General features: G+C 34.6%; 1 protein-coding gene across 1 annotated transcript in view; it reads left to right on the top strand.

The window, feature by feature from the left end:
• LOC109050412 (myosin-IIIb) overlaps positions 1-22225 on the top strand; it is an 81710-nt gene that overhangs the window by 9438 nt on the left and 50047 nt on the right. Inside the window, 5 exon segments of the mRNA XM_042752053.1 lie at positions 4047-4206; positions 4208-4228; positions 5338-5472; positions 18546-18650; positions 18754-18853. Of these exon segments, the coding sequence (XP_042607987.1) occupies positions 4047-4206; positions 4208-4228; positions 5338-5472; positions 18546-18650; positions 18754-18853 (521 nt within the window).

The following is a 22225-nucleotide window of genomic DNA, read 5'->3' as shown; positions in this document are numbered from 1 at the left end:
AAAGAATAAACACTAAACACTGCATGAAAGAGCTTTCTCTGGTGTAAAACCCCTAACAAAGGATAAAGATGCTTCCTAAGCTACTCTGTGTGGTTACTTTCTTTGGGTTAGAGAGGTAGTCCCCCTGGAGTTATATTCTTAGTTGTTCTAACTAGCTTTGGCACCTGTATCAATGAGTATCTAAATGAGGAAAGGCTCATGGCATAGTCGACTAATTCTACTTAATCCTAACATATCTTCTGCTGCTTAGCGTTGTTTCTGGTGCCAGGCATGGCTCGCTGGGATTAGCTTTAGCTTTGGTCAACTCCTCCACAAGTGTTCACACGCTGCAACTGCTTCAACATCGTCAGTATGGACTTATTCAACAAAATGTTCATCGACCATTTAAGAAAGGAATGTAAGTGACATGTTGAACTATACAGTTTTATCTTGAAAGTGGGTTTAATTGCAGTTAGAGTAGAAAAAGTGCTGGTTGAACTTTCACCCGGTAGGGTTACAAATGGTAAGTCTGGTAGAGAGACGGTAATAATTTGGTGATTACTAACAGTAGTTACATAATTTTAAGCTTGATTTACTATTGTTTGGAATTAATGTGTTTTTTTTTTTCTTTTTTTAAACAAAAGATGTATTTATGACCGATTTTATGACTGACATGGTTGCTATATAACAATGTTTAGACATATTATTACGTTGCACTAAAGGGATAGTTCACTCAAACATTTTTTTTTATGAAATTTCAAACTCATATGCTATTTTGTTCTGTAGAACACAATAGGACAATGTTTAAAGAATGTTAACATATTCCATTTTCACACAATTCTGCAAAGTATTGTTTAGTCTAACGCTTGTTTGTCATATTGAATGTGCACACAACTTAACTGCCTTAGTAATGCTTAATGGCCATTAATAGTCTGACTATCCTAAAAGTGGATCCTCTACAATGCTCTACAATGATAATTAAAAAAAAAAAAGAAAAGAAAATGAGGTATAATTCTTAAGGTGAGAGATCTGATACCTGATATTGTGGAAGAAAACAGACAAATTCCTGTATGCTTGTAAGGCAAACTCAAGCAAACATTAAAGGGGTCATATGATGCGATTTCAAGTTGTCCTTTCTCTTTGGAGTGTTACAAGCTGTTGCAAAGACTAAAGTCTCAAACCCAAAGAGATATTCTTTACAAAAGTTAAGACTCGTCCACGCCCTCCTAAAACGCCTTGTTTAAACACGCCCCCACATGTCTACGTCACTGTGTAGGAAGATTTGCATAACACCGCCCAAAAGTTCACGGCATCGTAACTTTTATTCTCGCTGTAGTATTGTTGCCGCCGTCATGTCGTGGAGACGATGTTTCATTGTGAAAGCGACACTACTTTGTTTGGTCTTCTAAAAGAGGACACAACTAGAAATCAGTGGTTAAGTTGTTTTTACAACACTGTTCCAGAACAGTTCAACCCAAATATTCAGATGTGAGCAGCACAATTTATGGAGGACGAGGAATGTTTCCTTGGAGAGTAGCCTACAACGCCAGTGTTCTGACAAATAATGTTGACTCACAGCCTGTTAGTACGTATTCATATTTAAAGGATTTGCCTCTGACGATTCAAACACAAGTTTTGAGCAGTGTAGAGTAGTGCTTGTTGTTTGTTGTTTCTCTGATCACAAATGCAGACATGGTTTTAAGTTTACGCGGCATGATGCAACATGTAAAAAGACAGTATAAGTTATTATAATCAGTAATTATGTCCCCACTGGATGCTACAGATGGCTCGTTTGTAATGGGTTTTTATTGGTTTTGTCTCATAAGGGTGCAACATTTCCATTGCACGCTTGAGGTATTCGGCCAATCACAATGCACTAGATAGCTGGCCAATCAGCTTACACCTAATTTTTCAGAACAATGAGCTTTGTAAAAGTCAACGTCTTTCAGAAGGCGGGACATAGAGGAGAAACAATAATGTACAGTATGTGGAAAATGATGTGTTTTTTGAACCTTAAACTGCATAAACACATTTCATTACACCAAATACACAAAATAATGTTCTTTTTTAGCAATGTCATATGACCCCTTTAAAGCTTTCCTTAGCAGAGCTCTAGAAAGTCAATCTTCATTTTGGAACAATACAAATATTCCCTCTGAAATCCATTCTGTCTTGTGTGATAATTGAATAGTCTCTCTGTGAAATTAGCTTACATGCTAAAATACACAATGCAACATTTTCACTGTCCACAATAATCCTGGAGTTCATTAGGAATCCCATTCTTCACTGTGGTTTTATAGCTTGCACATCAGGTTATGGTAGCCAGAGCGGTTCATACTGTTTGACACATGCAGAGAACAAAAACGAGGTCATAAAAGCTGCTTGAATCAGGGTCTCCGTTATTCACTCACATTAAAGAGACATGCCCACATTCTCCATCACAACGATATGAGACTCTTATGAGGCGCTTAAACCACAGGGAGCAAGAGCTTTGTGGGAACTATTTAATTGAAAGGAAGGGATGCAACATTGGCAGCAATCCTCTTATCTACCTCAGTTTTATTATGGAATGTTATAACACAAACAGTTTGCTCAGTTCAAGGGAAAAGAACTTTTTGGTTAAATGTATGCTATTACTTGTTTAAGTGATCAGACATAAGATTTGCTTTTGGTCAGGTGTGTCCAAACCTGCACGTTTAGGGTGCCTAGCATTATCCCAATTCAGAGGCTGCATCCTCCGATCCATCCTTGTGCATTTTTGTAATGTTAGATATTTGATTGATTTGAAACTCAGTACTTACATTTAAAAGTGTAATCCAGCATTTCCGCTCAAAAGAATCCTGTTATCACAATGAATCTTGGGAAAGTCTGGATCATGAAGGATCCATCTGCTGTATCTTTCATGTCCTGGGAAGGAATGTTTCAAGGACCCATTTTAAGGAGACTTCGAGATGGTCCGATCTTTGTCTCACTGTTGTAATGCATTCAGTCTTCAAATGTGGCCTCTGTATTGGGACACAGTAACTTTTGTGCATAGTTTAGCTCTAACAAACCTGCTTGGAAGATCCAAGTGATCCTGATGACATTGATTAGCTGGTTCATGTGTGTTTAATCAGGGCTAGAGCTAAACATTGCTGGAAGGTGGCCTTCCAGGAGCAGGACTGGACACCCCTTTTCTTGGAGGAGAGGAAAATGGCAAAATTTGCATTTAACAAAAGACCTCCAAGTCATATCTAGAAATTAGAATTTCATAAACACTTGGCTTTTTACATTTAGGACATTGATCAACCACCAAGTAAACACCTAGTACACATTAACCACTACAAAGCAATGCCCTCGCAGCCACCCATAATACTTTAGCATAGTGCTTTGCACAGGCAAGCACCGTTCATGTTTCTTCAGAACTTGTATAACTCTGCTACAGGGTTTTCTTTTATGGGGTAAGTTTCTGTCAAACTTTTTGCATTGTGCGAACCGAAATGTAATGTTTTCTTTCTCTATGTTATAGTTACTGCTAGGTTTCGTCAAGCAATATCCACATAATGTAGTCTTTGAAGGAACAACTTCTGAACCTTTGGTAAATTGGTTCACGGCATCCTTTGATCTTTGAGCCCTTGATAATATCTTCCAGCTTTTCTCGTAAATTGAGCCAAAACATTTTAGTACAAAGTTTTCTATCCCATCCTCAATGACAGGCAAAAGCCAACAACTTTTGCAAAAAGTCTGAGGGATTCGCTAAGTCAGACATAATAAAGGGTGAGTTTATCAAGTAGGACATGTTTCTACTGCAAATATGGATTTTTTGTTAATCCCGAAGCAACATTGCTGTCATACAAAAATAGTCCTAGCTGTACCAAGACTAATTTTAAAGCCCATGCCTTACATATTAGTGTGTATTTTCATGTAGAGGTTCTTTTACTCATCGCATCGTTGTTAAAAGGTGTTATCTCATGTGTACAGGCATCACAAGTGAAAAACAACTTCCAAGTTAACCACTATAAGTCAACTGGAAAAAGAGCGGGTAGCCATCTATAACTCAAGACTCAATGTGTGCTCTTTCTCCATAGGAGATCGCTCGGGAAGATGTTTCCTCGCTCAGGAAAATCCATCGTCTTTGACAGCTTTCCAGATCCGTCTGACACCTGGGAGATCATTGAGACTATTGTAGGGACTTATGGGAAAGTTTATAAAGTGCTAAACAGGGTCGATGGCAGCAAAGCCGCCGTCAAAAATACTGGATCCAATCCATGTGAGTAAAACCCTGCTAGATCAAACCTTTATGTGGTGTGTGTTTTTAGGTCACAAAGAGAGACAACAAGCATGCACATCGAACCCTGAGTCGTCATTTTTAAACACAGAGCAAACTCAAGGTCAGATTTGCACAGAACTGTGGTTAAAAGCAGAGACATTGTAGGCCTTTCAGGTTCAATCAGTTCACATTTGCGCATTTGTGTGTACCTATGAGAGTGTTTACGCCTTAAGACAGGCCTGCAGTCAATTACTGACCACTGAAAACATCTACTTGCCACTGTCATATTAAGGAGAGAACATCTATATCCTGCAGATAACGCCAAAAGGCTCTCTGTGTCTCTGTCTCTCTCGTTATTTCTCTAGCCACACACTCTATCTTTTAGTGACTGGGCAAATAAAAGGGCCCCTAACAGCACATACCCAGACTAATCATGATGAGACGGCTTTCCAGAAAATGTGCAATTTGTGTTCATTTACTTCACAAGAGTTTCTCCAGTTCACCCTTTCAAGGTCCTGAAAGGAGGCTTGGAAGTATTTCAATGGCCTTTGGCTGCCAGTATATTTAAAATTACTCATCCAGATCAAATAAATCTAGGCTTAATTTAATAGACTGCAGCTGCCGTGGTCATTGTACCTCACAAATATTTATTCTCACCGCTTTCCAAGCACAGGAAATGCAGTAATCATGTGTAGTAATAGAAATATGGAGCACTTTTGAAGCCAAAAGGCATCACAGAAAAGACCTGTGCACCGTATCCATTAAAATTCTAAATTCAGGGGTTGTTTTTTTCCTCCAGGTTCAATCAGTAAAACAGTAATTTTTCCAACACTGGAGGATGTGAAAGCCAACAAATATTATTTCAATATATCCCTCATGTGTAGTGCAGCTCTGTGGCCTGTGGGGCTTATTATTAATTTCATGGCCTTTGCAGTTTTGCTAAATTCAGTAGATAAAATGATTTTTGTATTTATTTTTTTGACTCTCTTTGAAACATTGAACACTGAATAGTTTAAGAAATTTTTCTTTTTACTCAAAAATGAAAGTAGAAGTTTGAACCATTGCCCTGTGTCTCTTAAAAGTCAATTCAATTCATTTGTTTCTTTAAGGATATTGATGAGGAAATCGAAGCCGAGTATAACATCCTGAAAGCTCTCTCAGACCATCCCAATGTCGTCAAGTTCTTTGGAATGTTCTACAAGAAGGACGTCAAGAACGGGGACCAGCTATGGCTAGTGCTAGAGGTAAAGTTCAATTCAATATCATGCACGTGGGCCTCATTTATTTAAGCTTGTTGTACAGTATATCAGCAAAACACTTTTAAATGCCATAATCAATCATCGTTATTATATTTGCAGCCAAAAAACATGCATATGTTAATGTGTTTGTAAATTAGGGCAAAGTGTACTGCATGCTATATCATTATCACATTATGGATTTATTGCTGTCATCACAGTGTGGGCTGATGGGGTATGTATGAAAGCAGTGGAAATCTGTTTAAAGAGGATTAGCAAAATGTGCTGCTAATAAAAGGTTATTAGTATCAACACTTATTTTTGGGAACATGTTTAAACTGGAACATAGAGAACATTTCTCAAATCTTATGTAACATCGGGAGGAATCTCTGTATTTTTAGAACAATCAAGATATTTTGCATAAATGTATGTATTATTTTTAAAAACACTTAAGGCCTACAGTAATCATACTGACCTTTTCTGCTGTTTGACTGCTTGAGAACAGACAGGTATAAAGTTGTTTTGTATGGAAATGGGATAAGATGAGTGTTACATAAGAGACTTTAGTTTCAGAAGTAGGTCTGGACAGAGTTTTTGTGGCAGGACAGGTATGGGGGTGTGGAGATGACTGTTAATGTGGACTGGCTGTGTCTGGCTAAGATGAGCATGTTTAGATACCAATTCTGCATTCAAACACAGGCTTTAGCAGGAAAGAAGTGGTCTATCACTGTAATGGATAACAGTATTCTGACAGTGAGGTTGCTTTATATTGCACCATTCTGTAACTATATAGTGATGAATAATGCTCAGTAGTTATGTCTTTAAGCAGTAATTATCCAGAAAAAACAGCAGATAAATGTTGTATCGAATTTACTAAAGAAGTTGTGTTATTACAGATGAATCATACAGTAATTAGAATGTGCAAGAACATTAAATTATAAACACCTAATATTTAATGTGTAATATCTTTATAGCCACAACTGCTTGAATGGTTATGCACAAAAACCTTCTGGGAAAGTTTCATTCTAGCTCATCAAAATGGAAAAGTGACAAAATGCATAATTTAATTTGAGACTAATACAACATAATTATCAGTTTGTTTAAATTGTGCTATTTTTCAAATATCATCAAGGCATGTTTATAAAATGAAAGCCTACTGATTGATTTTCATAACTCCCTCAAGGTACAGTGATACAGATATGTTATTGGATGGTAATACCAATGTACTTTGATATATGCCATACTTAAAGTCTTTGCACACTGAGTCCGAAATTTTCACACGTTGAAAAATGAATACGACCTCACGTTGTGTCAATCACATTGAAACTGAAACTTTTGTCCGTCATAAAAAATTCAGATCAGGTTTGATTTTCTGCATTTTCGCATCCGTAGCATGCATTTTAATAGGAAAGGATGACGAATGCGAAAAACGGAAAAATGCATGCGGTAATTTTGGACTCAGTGTGCAATGGCCTTTAGTGATAAAATTTTGCTCATGCAGTACCATGATCTTTACATGGGACTTTAAGGTATTTCAAATTGAACTTTCTAATATTATTTTGGTATGTGTCCAAACAAAGTGTGTTGGACAGATTATATATGTTGGGATTTGGGGGTTGACCAACTTGTATTAAGGTCATTAAACCACATAAACCAGCATTATATCTGCCACTCTGCTCTCTATATATAAGTCCAAGGTTACTAAACCATCCATATCAAACATAAACCACTACATCTTGTAGAGAGCAAATTATTTGCAGTTGGTTTTAAAAATTGTGTTGTACGAAAGCTTCGGATGTACAGGTTTGGAAGTAATCTTCTCAGTGAGAGGTTTTGTCCTTGAGTCCTTTAAATGTACTTCCGATCTCAGACATTTATAAACATTGCAGTTCTTCGAAGCCATGGAGTTCAACATGTGCTCAGCAGAATATTCACAATCTCCAACACTTATCTTTGTTCTCTGATGATCACAGTGCAAATATACATTCCTTTTTGTTGACTATATAAGCCTTCATAGAGGGAATCACATGATTAAATATCAGTTAGTTTTGTATGTTATCTTTGTTAAGCACAGTATCAATACTGTTACCCTGGGGAAACAGATCGTAAGGGCTTTTTTTCTGTTATTGCACGACTGAGTTGGATTTTGGATCGTGTTCAACATATTAGACCTGTCTGGAGCGATTATCTCATGTTTACCTGGGGTGAAACGTTACCTCAGTCTCAAGATGCGGGGCTGAGGAGGGTTTGTTGACATGTCCCACATAGTCCTGTAACCTAATCTCAGGAAGACAGTACCATGACTTTCTGAGCCAATCTTTGTAAATAAAATAAAATGAATAATAATAATAAAAATTGAAAAAAAGATAGGGTATGGTAAATGTGTTTTACTGATGTCAGACATCACACAGTCTTCCACACATATCTGAAAGCATGCAAAGTCTGGTATTAAAGTTACAAAATCTGGCCTCTGGCAATTATGCATGTGACTATAACTGTTTTATTCGTGTTAAATATGTTTCAGAATCAGAGACACACTTAAAAATGTCTGAAAATCATTGCATTGGATAACAAAATATTAAACAAAGTTGTTATAAAAGTGTTGTAAGCAAATAATAAAAAAAAAGTTCCAAATGATAAAACAATAAGTATACTCTTTAAAAATAATAAAAAGTTTAAATCTCAGAGAATATCTTTGTTTACAGATGCCACTTGAATTTTAGAACAAAAAGTGATGATATTTTGAATGTCTTGTTCAAATACTGCCACTGTCCAAAAAGATTATATGTTTATAAAGATTCCTGCATATTTCAGCTGAAACCTATTTTTGATTTGTTTATTGTTTTTCTCAGGCTCCATTTATTTATTTTTTTCCAAACACAGTAACCACAAATTACAAAAGCAATTTTCTTCCTTTGCAAAGCTTTAAGCAAGTTTCTTCAGCTGCAGTAGAGGCAATGATATTTTTTTCTTGTTCGTGTTTCCCTAAAGAGCTTTGCATTTCTGTATGCAAACTCCTACATGCAAAATCCACAGTCAGCAATCCAAATGTGGAAGATAATCCTCTGGCTGGAGTCTCAGCCGAGCATTCAAGCTGTCAGCAGCAAGTTAGCAGATGAGGAGATGGGGGAACGCAGGGGGGTTGCATTGCCATGGTTACAGTCATCCCCTCTGAACTGTAATTTTCCGTATTTCAGTAGGATCCGGGAAGAAGGCTCCTCTACGTTGAGTGACCTCTGATTACAGAGAGGACTCACACAAATTGCGTCCTCCGCTTTGCTGGCTGCTCATCAGGCCTGGTGCTTGTTCTGCGTCTCTTTTGTGTTGTAGCTTCTAATTATGGATATAAAGGGAACTGCTTTCATCTGTACTCACCGGTTCCTCATCGTATAAAGGGCCAACTCCACTCCGTCATATTAAAACTTCAAAGATATCGGAAATGATCTCTATTCGGTTTTGTTCAAGTTGGCTTGTAGGGTCTAGTTGGTGGTTAATGTCTGATAGGACTGACGACAGCAGTTCATTGTTGTAGTTTCAAATGAAACAGTATGTCTCTGTACCACTATTATTCTTTCAGTTCATTTAAAATGCCTGGCTTTTTGCAGATATGTGGCTTGTTAAAGCCTATTTGATGAAGTGGATTTATTGACTGGATTCTTAAAAATTGGAGACAGTCAATATAACATGGTGCCTGCATCATTGCTGAAGTTATTTGCATATTGTATTTTTTGTGACCCTGGACCACAAAACCAGTCATAAGGGTACATTTTTCGAAATTGAGATGTATACATCATCTGGAAGCTGAATAAATTATATATAATATATAAAATTTGTTATGATAAGACAATATTTGGCCGAGATACAACTATTTGAAAATCTGAAAATCTGAGGGTGCAAAAAAAAAAAAAAAAAAAAAAAAAAAAAATTCTAAATAAAGTTGTCCAGATGAAGTTCTTAGCAATCCATATTGCTAATCAAAAATTAAGTTTTGATATATTTACAGTAGGAAATTTACAAACTATTTTCATAGAACATGATCTTTACTTAATATCCTAATAATTTTTGGCATAAAAGAAAAATCAATCATTTTGAACCATACAATGTATTTTTGGCTATTGCTACAAATATACCCCAGCGACATAAGACTGGTTTTGTGGTCCAGGGTCACATTTATTAATCTATGTTTTTTAATGTTTTTTGTTTTACAAATGACTTTTACACATTTTAACATCTTAATCTGCATAAATTAACAATAATGTCAAATAAAACATTAATTAGCAATGGGCAGTAGTATATTTATGAATTTTCATTTTTGTTAATAATGTTAATACATCAATGTTAACCCTTTTTTTATTACAGTATACACAAATGTTTAAATGTGTTGAATCAGAATGGTTTTTTGGAAGCAATACTTTTGAAAGCAAACACTTTTTCATTGTTACAACAAAATAATAAAATTATATATATATATATATATATATATATATATATATATATATATATATATATATATATATATATATATATAGCCTATGTATATTTACACGCAAATGATTAATCGCAATTAAGCATGCAAAGTTAAGGTTTTTGTTTACACAATATATGTTTGTATAAATGAATAAATGAATAAATACATGAATAAATTAGATAAAAAATAAATAAATAAATAAAAATTGTATATATATAAAGATAAAAAAAATAAAAATATATAGAATGAGTTTTATTTCAAAAACTATTAAAAAAAATAACATAAAATAAATATTTGTGTTTTACCCTATCAATAGTTGTAAGTTAAAGCAACTCACTTTAACAACTTTATTATACATGATTTTATGTATGTGTGAAGTCAAAGGATAAAGTTTCCTTTGCATCCAATTTTTATGAAGTAGTTATTATTTCACAGGTACTATCCACTATCCATCTCAATAAATCTTAGGACAGCACGTCTATTAGTATATATATATTTAATAAAGCAGCTTGACAAACAAGGAGATTTCTGTGAAGTTCAAGCAACACTGACTCTTGGAACAAATCTAATGTAGTTACTATAGATCAATTTTATTGCAACACATTGTTTCAAACTGTTTTTGTTAATGTCTTTATATGTAATTATATACAACTTAGCACATTGTGGTTAAAACAACAGATCAAATAGCGAATATGCTGTTTAATTTAATCCGTTCCCTTTAATATGGTCAAAGTGGTGGCTGTGGTTTTTGGCCTTGTTTCCTGTATTGAATGGCGGGTTCTTTGGCGCACCCTTTGAAACAAAGCCCTTTCCGAACCATGTCTGATGTGTCTAGCTTGTGCCCATCATTAATTCACTATGAGGTTTAAAATGCCATTGTTTGTCAGGGCTTTTTCATTAAACGTTGAGGGAAAGCGGACACCTAGCTCATTATTGGAGTGCAAATGATAAGGTCGCTTGAACAAAAGAGGTGTTTTTCTATAAAGGTGAGAGGACCACACACACACACACACAGCTCAAAGAAAGCTAGTGATTTGATCGTCTGCTGCACTTAACAAAACATTCAGCTCAAATTAAATATTCAAAGTCAGGAGCTCCAGGTATGTTACTCCAAGTAACTAGTAAATGAGGGCTTAAAGGGATAGTTCACCCAAAAATTACCATTCTGTCATCATTTACTCACCCACATGTCATTCCAAACCCGTTAGACTTTTGTTCATTTTCAGAACACAAATGAAGACACTTTTAATGAAAACTGAGAGATTTCTGTCCCTCCATTGAGAGTCTACGCAACTAACTTTGACACTTCAAAAAGTTCATAAAGAGATCATAAAAATAATTTAGTGGTTTAGTCGAAATTTCCTGAAGAGAGTCTATCACTTTATATGTTGAACATATTCAATTTAGGCTTTTATTCATCCGTTCTTGCTTGATGCACAAGAATAAATTTCAATTTTTACAGAATCTCAAACGTGCTACGTAACACACAAGAATGAACCTCATTGGTTCTCACACGTCAAACAAGTGTGCTTGAGTTTTGGTTTGCCGTAACTTATGTGTGCATTGATGAATGTTTTTATGGAAATTACATGAAGGTGAGTAAATAATGACAGAATTTTAATTTTGGGGTGAACCATCCCTTTATGGGCCAGATTTGTGCCATATGCGCCAGTGCAAACCGTCTTTTGCGTCAAAATAGTCCTGTCAGGATTTACTAAAGACAGTGAAGAATTAGCACTGAAAAGGCATGACCTTAATGAATATGCATTTGTTGGAGTTTCCCATTCAGAAGTAAAATTTATGGGAGGGGAGTATTAAAATGAATCACACAACACGATTTACTAACATTTGCACTCGTCAAATTACTAGTATTTGCGCCATTATTTAACGCCATTATTTAACAGAGAACAGAGAGCACTTGGTTGAAGGCAGAGGATTTTTTCCCACACATGTTAATTTATTTGGAATGCCAGAAGAACTTATTATCCGAATCCGAACATATCCTTACGCTAATTTGAGCTGAGCTTGGTATATTGCATTCATCATTATGGAAATGAGATGTTGCGATTATGTTCTTTAATTTGTGTGTTGTCAGTAAATCACCCACAGAAATTCCACACCCATCGGCACTGTTTTGGAGTTAATTTGCCCTGTTTAGTAAATCTGGCCTGAAGAGTGTACTGTATCTTCTTCTACTTCTTCGTCTTGTTCTTTTTTTCTCTTTTTTAAGCCTGTATGTTAAGACTTTGAGAGGCATCAGCCATGCTGGAAGTGGGAGCTGAGGAAAGATAGCAGAATCACTCTTGAGTCTTTTCATCCATACGTGAGGAATTATGTTGATGGCACGTCAGTAAATGACATTAATAACATGTCCTCTGTAGCCTGAGGTAATCCAGAGTGATACGGTCTAAAAATAAAACAATATCAGGAATAAATTAAATGAAAAGGTTTAATTTAAAAGGTTCTGCTTTTAATTCCTGTACAGAATTAATGATTTTATCACATCACTTCAAACCAACATTAATTTATTTCTTCTGTGAAGCATGGCATGAGATTGTTTAGCAGAATGTTCATCCTCATATTTCCATACAATGGAAGTGAATGGGGGTTATTTAGCTCCAAAATGGCCATAAAAAAGTCAATTTAACTCATGCACTCATGAAGTGTCACTTGAAAGTTTGTGAACCCCTTGCAGTAAAATGTGAGTGATTTTCACAAAATAAGAGCGATCATACAAAATGCATGTTATTTTTTTTTTATTTAGTACTGTCCTGAGTTAGATATTTTATATAAAATATGTTTACATTTAGTCCACAAGACAAAAAAATAAAAAAATAGCTGAAATTAATAAAATAACCCCATTCAAAAGCTTGTGAAGCCTTGGATCTTAATACTGTGTGTGGTTACCTGGATGATCCATGAGTGTTTTTTGTTTTGTGATGGTTGTTCATGAGTCTCTTGTTTGTTCTGAACAGTTAAACTAAGCACTGGTCTTCAGAAAAATCCTCCATGACCTGCGTAATCATAGTTTTCCAGCATCTTTTTCATATTTGTACAGAGCCCCGCACATGGCATGCAGGAAAAAATAGTAGGCTAAATTGTGCGCACGATTTACTAATTCATTCCCTCAATGTACTAAAACTTGCACCTGATACTATTGTATTCCCTCGATTTACTATTTCGTTCACTCGATTTATAAATTGTGCGCACGATTTAGCAAATCGAGGAAATGCAATAGTAAATCGAGGGAACACAATAGTAATCGTGTGCACGTTTTAGTACATTGAGGGAACGAATTAGTAAATCGTGCACACAATTTATTTATTTTTTCTTGCATGTCATGTGCGGGGCTCTGTATATTTGAACTATTTCCAGCAGTGACTGTATGATTTTGAGATCCATCTTTTCACACTGAGGACAACTGAGGGACTCAAACACAACTATTAAAAAAGGTTCAAACATTCACTGATGGCCCTGAAGGAAACATGATGCATTAAGAGCCAGGAGCGTGAAAACTTTTTGAATTTGAAGATCAAGGTAAGTTGTACTTAATTTGTTTGCATGCAAGTATCTTCTGTTGCTTCCGAAGGGCAGTACTAAATGGAATATATATATATGTATATTTCTACAAAAAAATAAAAAATAAAAAAAAATTTGGACCTCTTCATCCTGTTCAAAAGTTTAACCCCCTGGCTCTTAATCCATCGTGTTTCCTTCTGGAGCATTGGAAGAATACAAATTCAAGTTGTAAATTTAACTGAAAGGAACATTGACACTTTTTCATGTTTTCATGTTTAATATTGTAAAGAAACTTATTGTATAAAGTGCTATATAATTAAACGTGACTTGACTTGACTGCCAAATTGCTAGGATCAGATGCTTTCTTAACTGCTGTTTTCTCACCTCTATTTCTTCAGAACTTTTCTGCTTTTATATCCATACAGCTACTGATTTTCTCATTGTCTCTGTTGGTAAAGCAAGAAAAAAAGTGTGGCACTTTTGATGACTTTACTGAATAGACCTGAACCTGGACGTTAATGTTGCAGTATCTGAAGGAAGTGTTTAGTAAAACATTTAAGTTGCTCGCTGTCAGATAAATGTCTTACTCTCTCTATCTGTCGGTGTCAGTGTGAAATTTAATGATGGCAGGTGATCTCAGGCTGATGTTGTCATGACTTAATGAGGTCAGCTTTGCTCTTTAGTCTGCATGGCACTCTGACACACTGAAGCACTGTACAAATTTAACAGTAGGAACTGAGATTTATACTAACTTTGGATGATTTATGTCTGTGATTTTAGTGCTGGCATAATTGTTTTCTTCTATAATTGTGAATATTGTGAATGATTGTTTTATATGTATGATACAATGGCATTTATTGTGAGGTAAAAGCAGTACAAATAAGACCAGGAGTGAATTATATATTAATATAATTATATATTAAAAAATATAGGTTCTTTATTAGCATCTTTAACATCCATTGAATTTTTCCATCGCACTGAAGCTTCTTTGTAGCTGAAAAAAAGGGTCATTAGATTATTAAAATGTTCTTAATGCTGTATAACTATAAAAACCTTCTATTGGCACCTTTAGTTTAATAGTGTAGGGTCCATTTTTGAATCCATATTGACTAAGTTTTTTTTTTTTTTTTTGACCTGATTACCAATTGCCTTTAGTCATTGCATCAGCAACTCAAATGAAGAACATGTTTGCTGCCACCTCTGTGCTTGGCTCTCAAGCATGTACGGTAGCCATAAATGAAATGGGCAGCTCCCTGCAGTTAACTCAATTAACTTTGGTAAACAGTACTGAAACAGGAAGGTGTGCTACAATGCCAAAGGCCCCTCTGGCACAGTAATAATGAGATTTCAAAATGGGCCCGGAGCTGTGGGAATACTCCATTTCACACCCATCAACATACTTTTTTTGTTCAAGTGTCTATGTTTCACCTTTCTTGTTCAACCCAATGACAAATGACCCTTTCATCCCACCACTTACCAAACTTGGATGTCCAGAACAAGTTAAATTGAATGCTGTGTTGCCCCTTTTATAAACGAAAAAGACAGGATGCGTAAAGAGGTAAAGAACATTTAGTATTGTTTCTAAATGTATTGTAGAGAGTGAGACAGAGCTTTGTTAAAGGTATAGCAAACCCAAAAATTAGGCCATCCAAGATGTTGATGAGTTTGTTTCTTCATCGGAACAGATTTGAAGAAATGTAGCATTATAGCAATTGCTCAGTAATGAATATTCTGCAGTGAATGGGTGCCGTCAGAATGAGAGTCCAAACAGCTGATAAAATCATCACAAAAATCCACAATTTATCCACACGACTCCAGTCTATCAATAAATGTCTTGTGTAGCGAAATGTTGCATGTTGGTAAGAAGAAAAAAAAATCATCTAAACATTTTAAACTTTAAACAGATGCTTCCAGCTAAAATACGAGTCCTCTGTCCATAATATTGCTTTCTCCAGCTAAAAAGTTGTCTGAATCAGGAGAAAAAAATGCACAGATCAAGCACCGTTTGCAAGCAAAAACTGTCTAAACAAATATGTGGATTACAGGACAGCAGGGGTGGGACTTTTTCACTGGAGGAAGCAGTATTATGAATTTTTGGTTCATATTTTGGCCGGAAGCTACAGTTTGGAGTTTAATTGCCTTAATGATAGATTTGTTTCTTACAAACATGCTGGCTGTGCCTCATTTTGACGGCACCCATTCAATGCCGAGGATCCATTGGTGGGCAAGTGACTTGCTTTCTCAAAATCTTTTCAAAAAATATTGTTTTGATTAAGAAATAAACTCATCTACATCATGCATGGCCTGAGGGTGAGTTAATTTTAAGCAAATATGCAGAGTATTACCAGTGCTCTTTGCTTTTTTATTTTTTATTTTATTTTATTTTTTTATGAACAAAATCCAGTCATTTCAATAGGAATGCGAGCATTCTGGAACTGTGCACAAAATATTTCCCCATGCAGATTTCACGTTGGCCTCAAGTTGGTCACGCAGTGCTGTCAGTAAGTGCATTTAGTGGTTTTTAATGGCTCATTCTGATGGTTTCATCACTACACCAGTAGGTGGCGACAGATGTCTTTTTGAATGAGTCATTGAATCTTTTAGCCAACTTGTTCAAAAACACTGATTCATTCTGGGCTGTAACTTATACTGAGAAGTGCTCCGACACAAGAAAACCGGTCTGAAGTGAGTTTGTTTTTTAAATATTTAAAAAGAGACAAAGTAACTCCCAATAATGTGTCTAAAATATTATATATATATATATATATATATATATATATATATATATATATATATATATATGTGTGTGTGTGTGTGTGTGTGTGTGTGTGTGTGTGTGTGTGTGTGTGTGCATCTCTAGATCTGGCATTTCTTTCTGTTCCACTTCTCTGCACTTTTTGTTTTAAAACACAAAAATATATTTTGTGTGAATGGCCACCAAGTAATACATTTTGAGATGTAAATCCACACAGGTTTATGCTACAGACATAAATGATACCTCAAATTGGCTCAGTGGAGTGCTGTTACAAATATTCAATCAAATACAGTTTTCCCCTGGTAGACAATATAAAACAGAAATCGAATATCATATACAGTATATCATATTTGACTTCCCACTTGCAATCAATGCATAACACACTAGCGTTCACATAGCAAAGTGCTGAAACAGCTTAAAACACCATAGCAACTCCTTGCCAACACCCTCTCACATTTCAGAAAATGCAGAAATGCAGTTATTGCTGCAGTTCCATTTGGTGCCGCTATAGTAACACAGAAATGACACAATTCAGCTTTACATATTTTAAGTTCTGCAGATGTTTGAGCTTTATGCATAATCAGGGAAATCAAGTCTATCCACCCACCCATCCAAACCCTTTGGGATGAGTCTTGGAAATAGAAGTAAATGTATTTGAAAATGTAAATGGCCTCTCAGGGCATAAAGTGATGTGAGTCATTGATGTTCCCTTTGAAGTGTTCAGTGTTCTGCTGAAAGGCCGGATCAAGCAGATTGTTTTCAAAGGATTTGTAATTGGGTGCATTACTAATGTTAGAGGCAATTTGCTGTCTTTTTTATTATTGGTTAGACATCTTTTTTTTTTTTTTTCTTAAAAGGTGCACATCTCTGTCTCTGTATTTCTATTTCTTTCAGCAAAATAGAAGAGAATAGATTTTGCGATATTGTGAATAATAGACTGTCAAAGCATTCATACAAACATTTTGTCCCATTACAATAGCAGCGGGCCGAAGACAGCCGTGTTTGCCTTTGGTCGATATAAATGGCTCTAAATAAGAGGGTATTGTTGTTGCCTTGGCAACATGCTAGACAATTTTATGTAATTTCAAGAGGGCTTGCCTTAGAAAAAAGAACCATTTTCACCTTTGTGTCCTCTGACTGAAGGGAAGATTTTAGCATTGATCATAACCACATCATCAGCCCTTAGTTAGTTTTATAGGATTCTGTTGCAATAAAAACTGTGTGTTAGGCTTTGAAATACAATGGTAAAAAAAAAAAAAAAATATATATATATATATATATATATATATATATATATATATATATATATATATATATATATATATATATATATATATATATATATATATATATATATATATATATATTTAAACTTCTCTGCACTATTTAAAACCTCTCTCTACATTAAAAACAGCTGCAATCTTTGTACATATTCCTCTGTAAATTTCAGCATTTCGATGAGGAACCTATTATTTGACCTGCTTGGTCTACTTAATGAAAGGGAAAAATAGAAACGTGAGGCCTTTTAAAAGCAAGTGCTCTTTAGAATGTTTGTGTCACCTTTTTTTATTTTTATTGATTGATTGATTGATTGATTGATTGATTTACTTACCACAAACTGTTGTAATGTTTCATTACCATATATAGCTGGTTTCTCTTTATATGTCTGTATTAAAATGTGTTTGAATGTTTCTTTCTTTCTGTATTTTTTTTTTTTTTTTGGTTTTTAATTTTATTATTATTATTATTATTATTATTATTATTATTATTATTATTACTTTATTAGAGACAGATTGTATTACTATATAAGAACTTGATCTCAGTTTTTTTTCTTTCTTTTACCAGAAACATTTTTTTCGCCCATATTACCATATATAATAGGTGACTCTCTGTTTGCATAAATGTCTTTATTTATTTATTTATTTATTTATTTATTTTTTGCAGAATCAGACTTTATTACCATATATAACTGGTTGATTGTTTTTAATTAATTGATGTATTTATTTATATATTTTTATCTTATGGATGTAATTATTTTTTTATTTATTATTTTACCAGAACAGGTTGTATTACCAGATATATCTATATATTTTATTAACACATAATACATCAGGTTGCTATCTATACTGTATGTTTGGAGATATATATATATATATATATATATATATATATATATATATATATATATATATATATATATATATATGATTGTCACAGAAAACGGTTGTATGTAACAAGTGGGACTCTTTTTTTTTTTTGCATTATTTAAACATTATTTTTACACATTATTTTGAATGTTGTATTTGAATGTATTTCATGTATTCATGTATTTGTTTGCAGTTGTGTAATGGAGGGTCTGTCACAGATCTGGCTAAGGGTATGCTGAAAAGAGGAGACCGCATGGAGGAACCCGTCATAGCCTACATCCTACATGAAGCTCTCATGGTAAAATCCAAAATCAACCCTGATCCTCTATATTTTAAAATATGAACACAAATGCATCCTTTCAGTGATTTTAGATCTGTAACATGTGCTTTTGTGTCTAAAGGGTCTCCAGCATTTACACATCAATAAAACCATCCATCGAGATGTCAAGGGCAACAACATCCTGCTCACCACAGAAGGAGGAATCAAGCTGGTTGACTTCGGTGAGGAAGTTGTTCTTTTATTGGGAAGGGACTGCTGGCTATGAAAGAGAAAACCTGAATGATTGAGTGTGTGCTTGTGTGCGAGTGAGAGACCGGCAGCTTGAAAACAATGTTTTATACACGGGTCAAAGCCATTAAACGTGAGCGTTTCAGTGCTAACTGAATAGCACTTATTTCTTCTCATCAAGAGCAGTGCATTTACATGTACGGTGATGACAGATGTCTAACACACTTGCATTAAACCCCCTGTCTGTCATCATGCCATTGGGACAGAGGATATTGTCTGCATTCAGTTACTAATGATTTGCTTCTAGCTTTTCTTAACCAAATGAAGATCTCTTAAATAGAGTGTGTTAAAACAGAGCTGCATGATGAGATGCAGTCATAAAGGATTTATTGAATCCACTTCACCTTAATGATTCTGTTTCCTTATCAGTTGCATTAGCAGATCTTTGAGTAATTTAACTGCTAAGCTAACTGTCTAGGTATATACTGAGTGAAGATAGAAATGTGTAGTGGTAGCAATTTTTCTGTACCACTACTGTACAGTAAATATATTTGTGTGGCAATCAGTGGGCGGAACTGTACATATTTACATAAGAGAATGTGAAGATACATGACGTAATGTGAAAATAGAATGTTTGTTTGTTTACAGTTTCAATAGGTTATAGGTGTATAACAGTTAACTAAAACTAAAACAAAAAAAAAAATATTAAAAAAATTAAAAAAAACTGAAATAAATATAAAATTTATATAATGTTTTTTGTTTTTTTTTGTTGTTTTTTTTTTAGATATGTATAATTGTATTTTATTATAAATATTACAAAATTTCAACTAAAACAGCTTAAGCAAAAGTTAGAAATGGCAATGTCAACTAAATAAAATAAAGTTGAAGTTGACTAAAACTAAAACTGAAATAAAGATAAATTAAAGCTATATATGTGTGTATGTATATATATATAAATATATACATACACACATTCACAAACTATAAAATAACTGAATAAAATTAACTATTAATTTTTACTGGATCAAGAAGCTTTACTATCTTTATTGTACTATACTTGGGATTTAGTTTCTCAGTGTATGTGTATACAATATGCAAAAAAAAAATAATTCTAAATTTATCTAAAAATCTACATTTAGTAGCGCTTGACTCTGTGATGCGTACTAAAAATAATAATAATAATAATAGCCTTTATTTTTCACTGTATTCACAAGATAACTCTGCCTCTCTTGATTTATTACTTCATAAATCTGTCCTCATCTGAAAAAACCTTCAGATGTCCCAGAACCATTCTTTGAAACAAATGTCATAAAAATTCTAATAGCTAATCTGTATTTTCTCAAAAATGATTCTAGTTCCAAATATAACCCAAAATATAGCACAAATACACCAGTGAAGCAGACCATTCCTGAATGCCTCTTTCTATTACTTAAGAAAAACATGTGGCCTTTTCATTGAGGCAGTAAGTGGAGTATTTTTAAGAGCTTCTTCCAGAACAGCCATATATGAGAGCTTATAAACCTTTAGAAAGCCAGTAAATGCTTTTCTTGGGAATAAACAGCCAATCGTAGGCTTTTGTGATGTGGTACAGACTAATGTTTGCTATGCTCCACACGTTCCCTACACCCCCTTCACTATTAATTTCCAGCCTAAAATCCACTCTAAATGTAATCTCCTTTTACGTTATTCTCTAGGCCGCATTGAGCCCCTGAGAGGAGATAGTCCCCCCCCCCCCACACACACACACACACACACACTCCCCAAAAAAACCCTCATAGGGGTATCAGGCCCAGAACAGAGGCACATAAAGCCAGTAATTAGTTGACTGCATCTGAGGGATGCGGGAGATAACGGAACATTTTCCTCATTTTAGGGAGGGGAAGGGGGATGGGCGTATGGAGAGACAGGAGAAGTGGACTGAGCACTGTGGAGAGAGAAAGAGAGACAAGAAAGAGCGGGATAGAGTGATGACTCATGCCAGGAACTCAGAAATGCTGTAGCAAAGTTGCTGTCAGCAGAAAGAGCTTTCTGTCAGAGTTTGTCAAGGACATTGACTGAGCTCCTAAGTGACATCACAGAAATGTGACCAATAGAATTGCAGAGCATCACTATAGCCTGCTTTAAAGGGTTCAGGGTATGTGAGCAGTTGGTGTACTTTATGCACTAAATTGCTTTGTTAACATGCTCTTGCTCTTGATAATGTAATAGCAACAAAATCATGTTTGTGGTTCTTAAAAGAGTCTTCCAGGTATTAGCTTTTGTGAAAAAGAAGTAGACTTAGGCATTCTCTTAAAAAGATTTAATATTATTTTAAAATATAATTTAAAAGTAATGTTTTCAGACATGTAATTGCATGTTAATTGCAAACCAATGAAAATGTATTATCAAAGGACTATTACATGAAATTAGCTAAACTTTAAAGTGTTTTTGGCCTACTTATGTATCCATCTTAATATCTAATTTCATAATTCATTCTATTGTCTTTAAAATATGAATGTCAAACGTCATGACAAGAATTTATGCTAAACTAAAATAAACTTTAAAGGGATATTTAACCCAAAAATGAAAATTACCCTATGATTTATTCACTCTAAAGCCATCCTAGGTGTGTATGACTTTCTTATTTTAGACAAATTTATATTAAAATAATTTTGTGGCTCTTCCAAGCTTTATGATGGCAATGAATGGCTGTTGAGATTCAATAGTCCAATAGAAGTCCAATAAAGTGCATCCATCTATCATAAAAAGTACTCCCCATGGCTCCAGCGGGTTAATAAAGGCCTTCTGTAGTGAACTGATGAGTTTCTGTAAAAATATCCATATATAAACACTTCATAAACTGTAGCTTCCGCTAACTGTCATATTTGTGAGAGTGGGGTTCAACTGAAACTTTTTACAGGCTTGCATGTATTAAAATATATTTGTAATTATACATTTGTTATGATCTATTTGTGATTTATTACATTTTAAATATATTATCTTTAAAATGAATGTCAAATTGCTATTTTTAGTGATGTAGTTGCAGTTTAGTACATTTAAAGTATATTGATTTAAAGAGGCCGACCGATATATTATTTTGCAGATTTTATTGGCCGAAATGAACCTGTCATAGATATATCGGCATCAGCGAATATGCCACAGATATGAATTTTTTTACAGAACATATAACGCACATGAAATGCTTTTAAATGGTGTAATTACTTTACTTAATTACTCCATTGTTTGTAATTGGCGACCCAGGTCACTAGTGACACCAGCCAACCCTTTGCCCCAGTCAAGTGACCCGTCATTCTGCTGCCTGTCTGTTTGTGGAATTAAGATGTTTTGATACATGAATCTTCCAAAATTCGTATTTCTCAGTTTCT

Source organism: Cyprinus carpio, chromosome B24 (genome assembly GCF_018340385.1).
Source record: "Cyprinus carpio isolate SPL01 chromosome B24, ASM1834038v1, whole genome shotgun sequence".
In the NCBI taxonomy this organism is placed as follows: domain Eukaryota; kingdom Metazoa; phylum Chordata; class Actinopteri; order Cypriniformes; family Cyprinidae; genus Cyprinus; species Cyprinus carpio.
The sequence above is the reverse complement of the archived record's forward strand: the minus strand, read 5'-3'. Positions and strand labels throughout refer to the sequence as shown.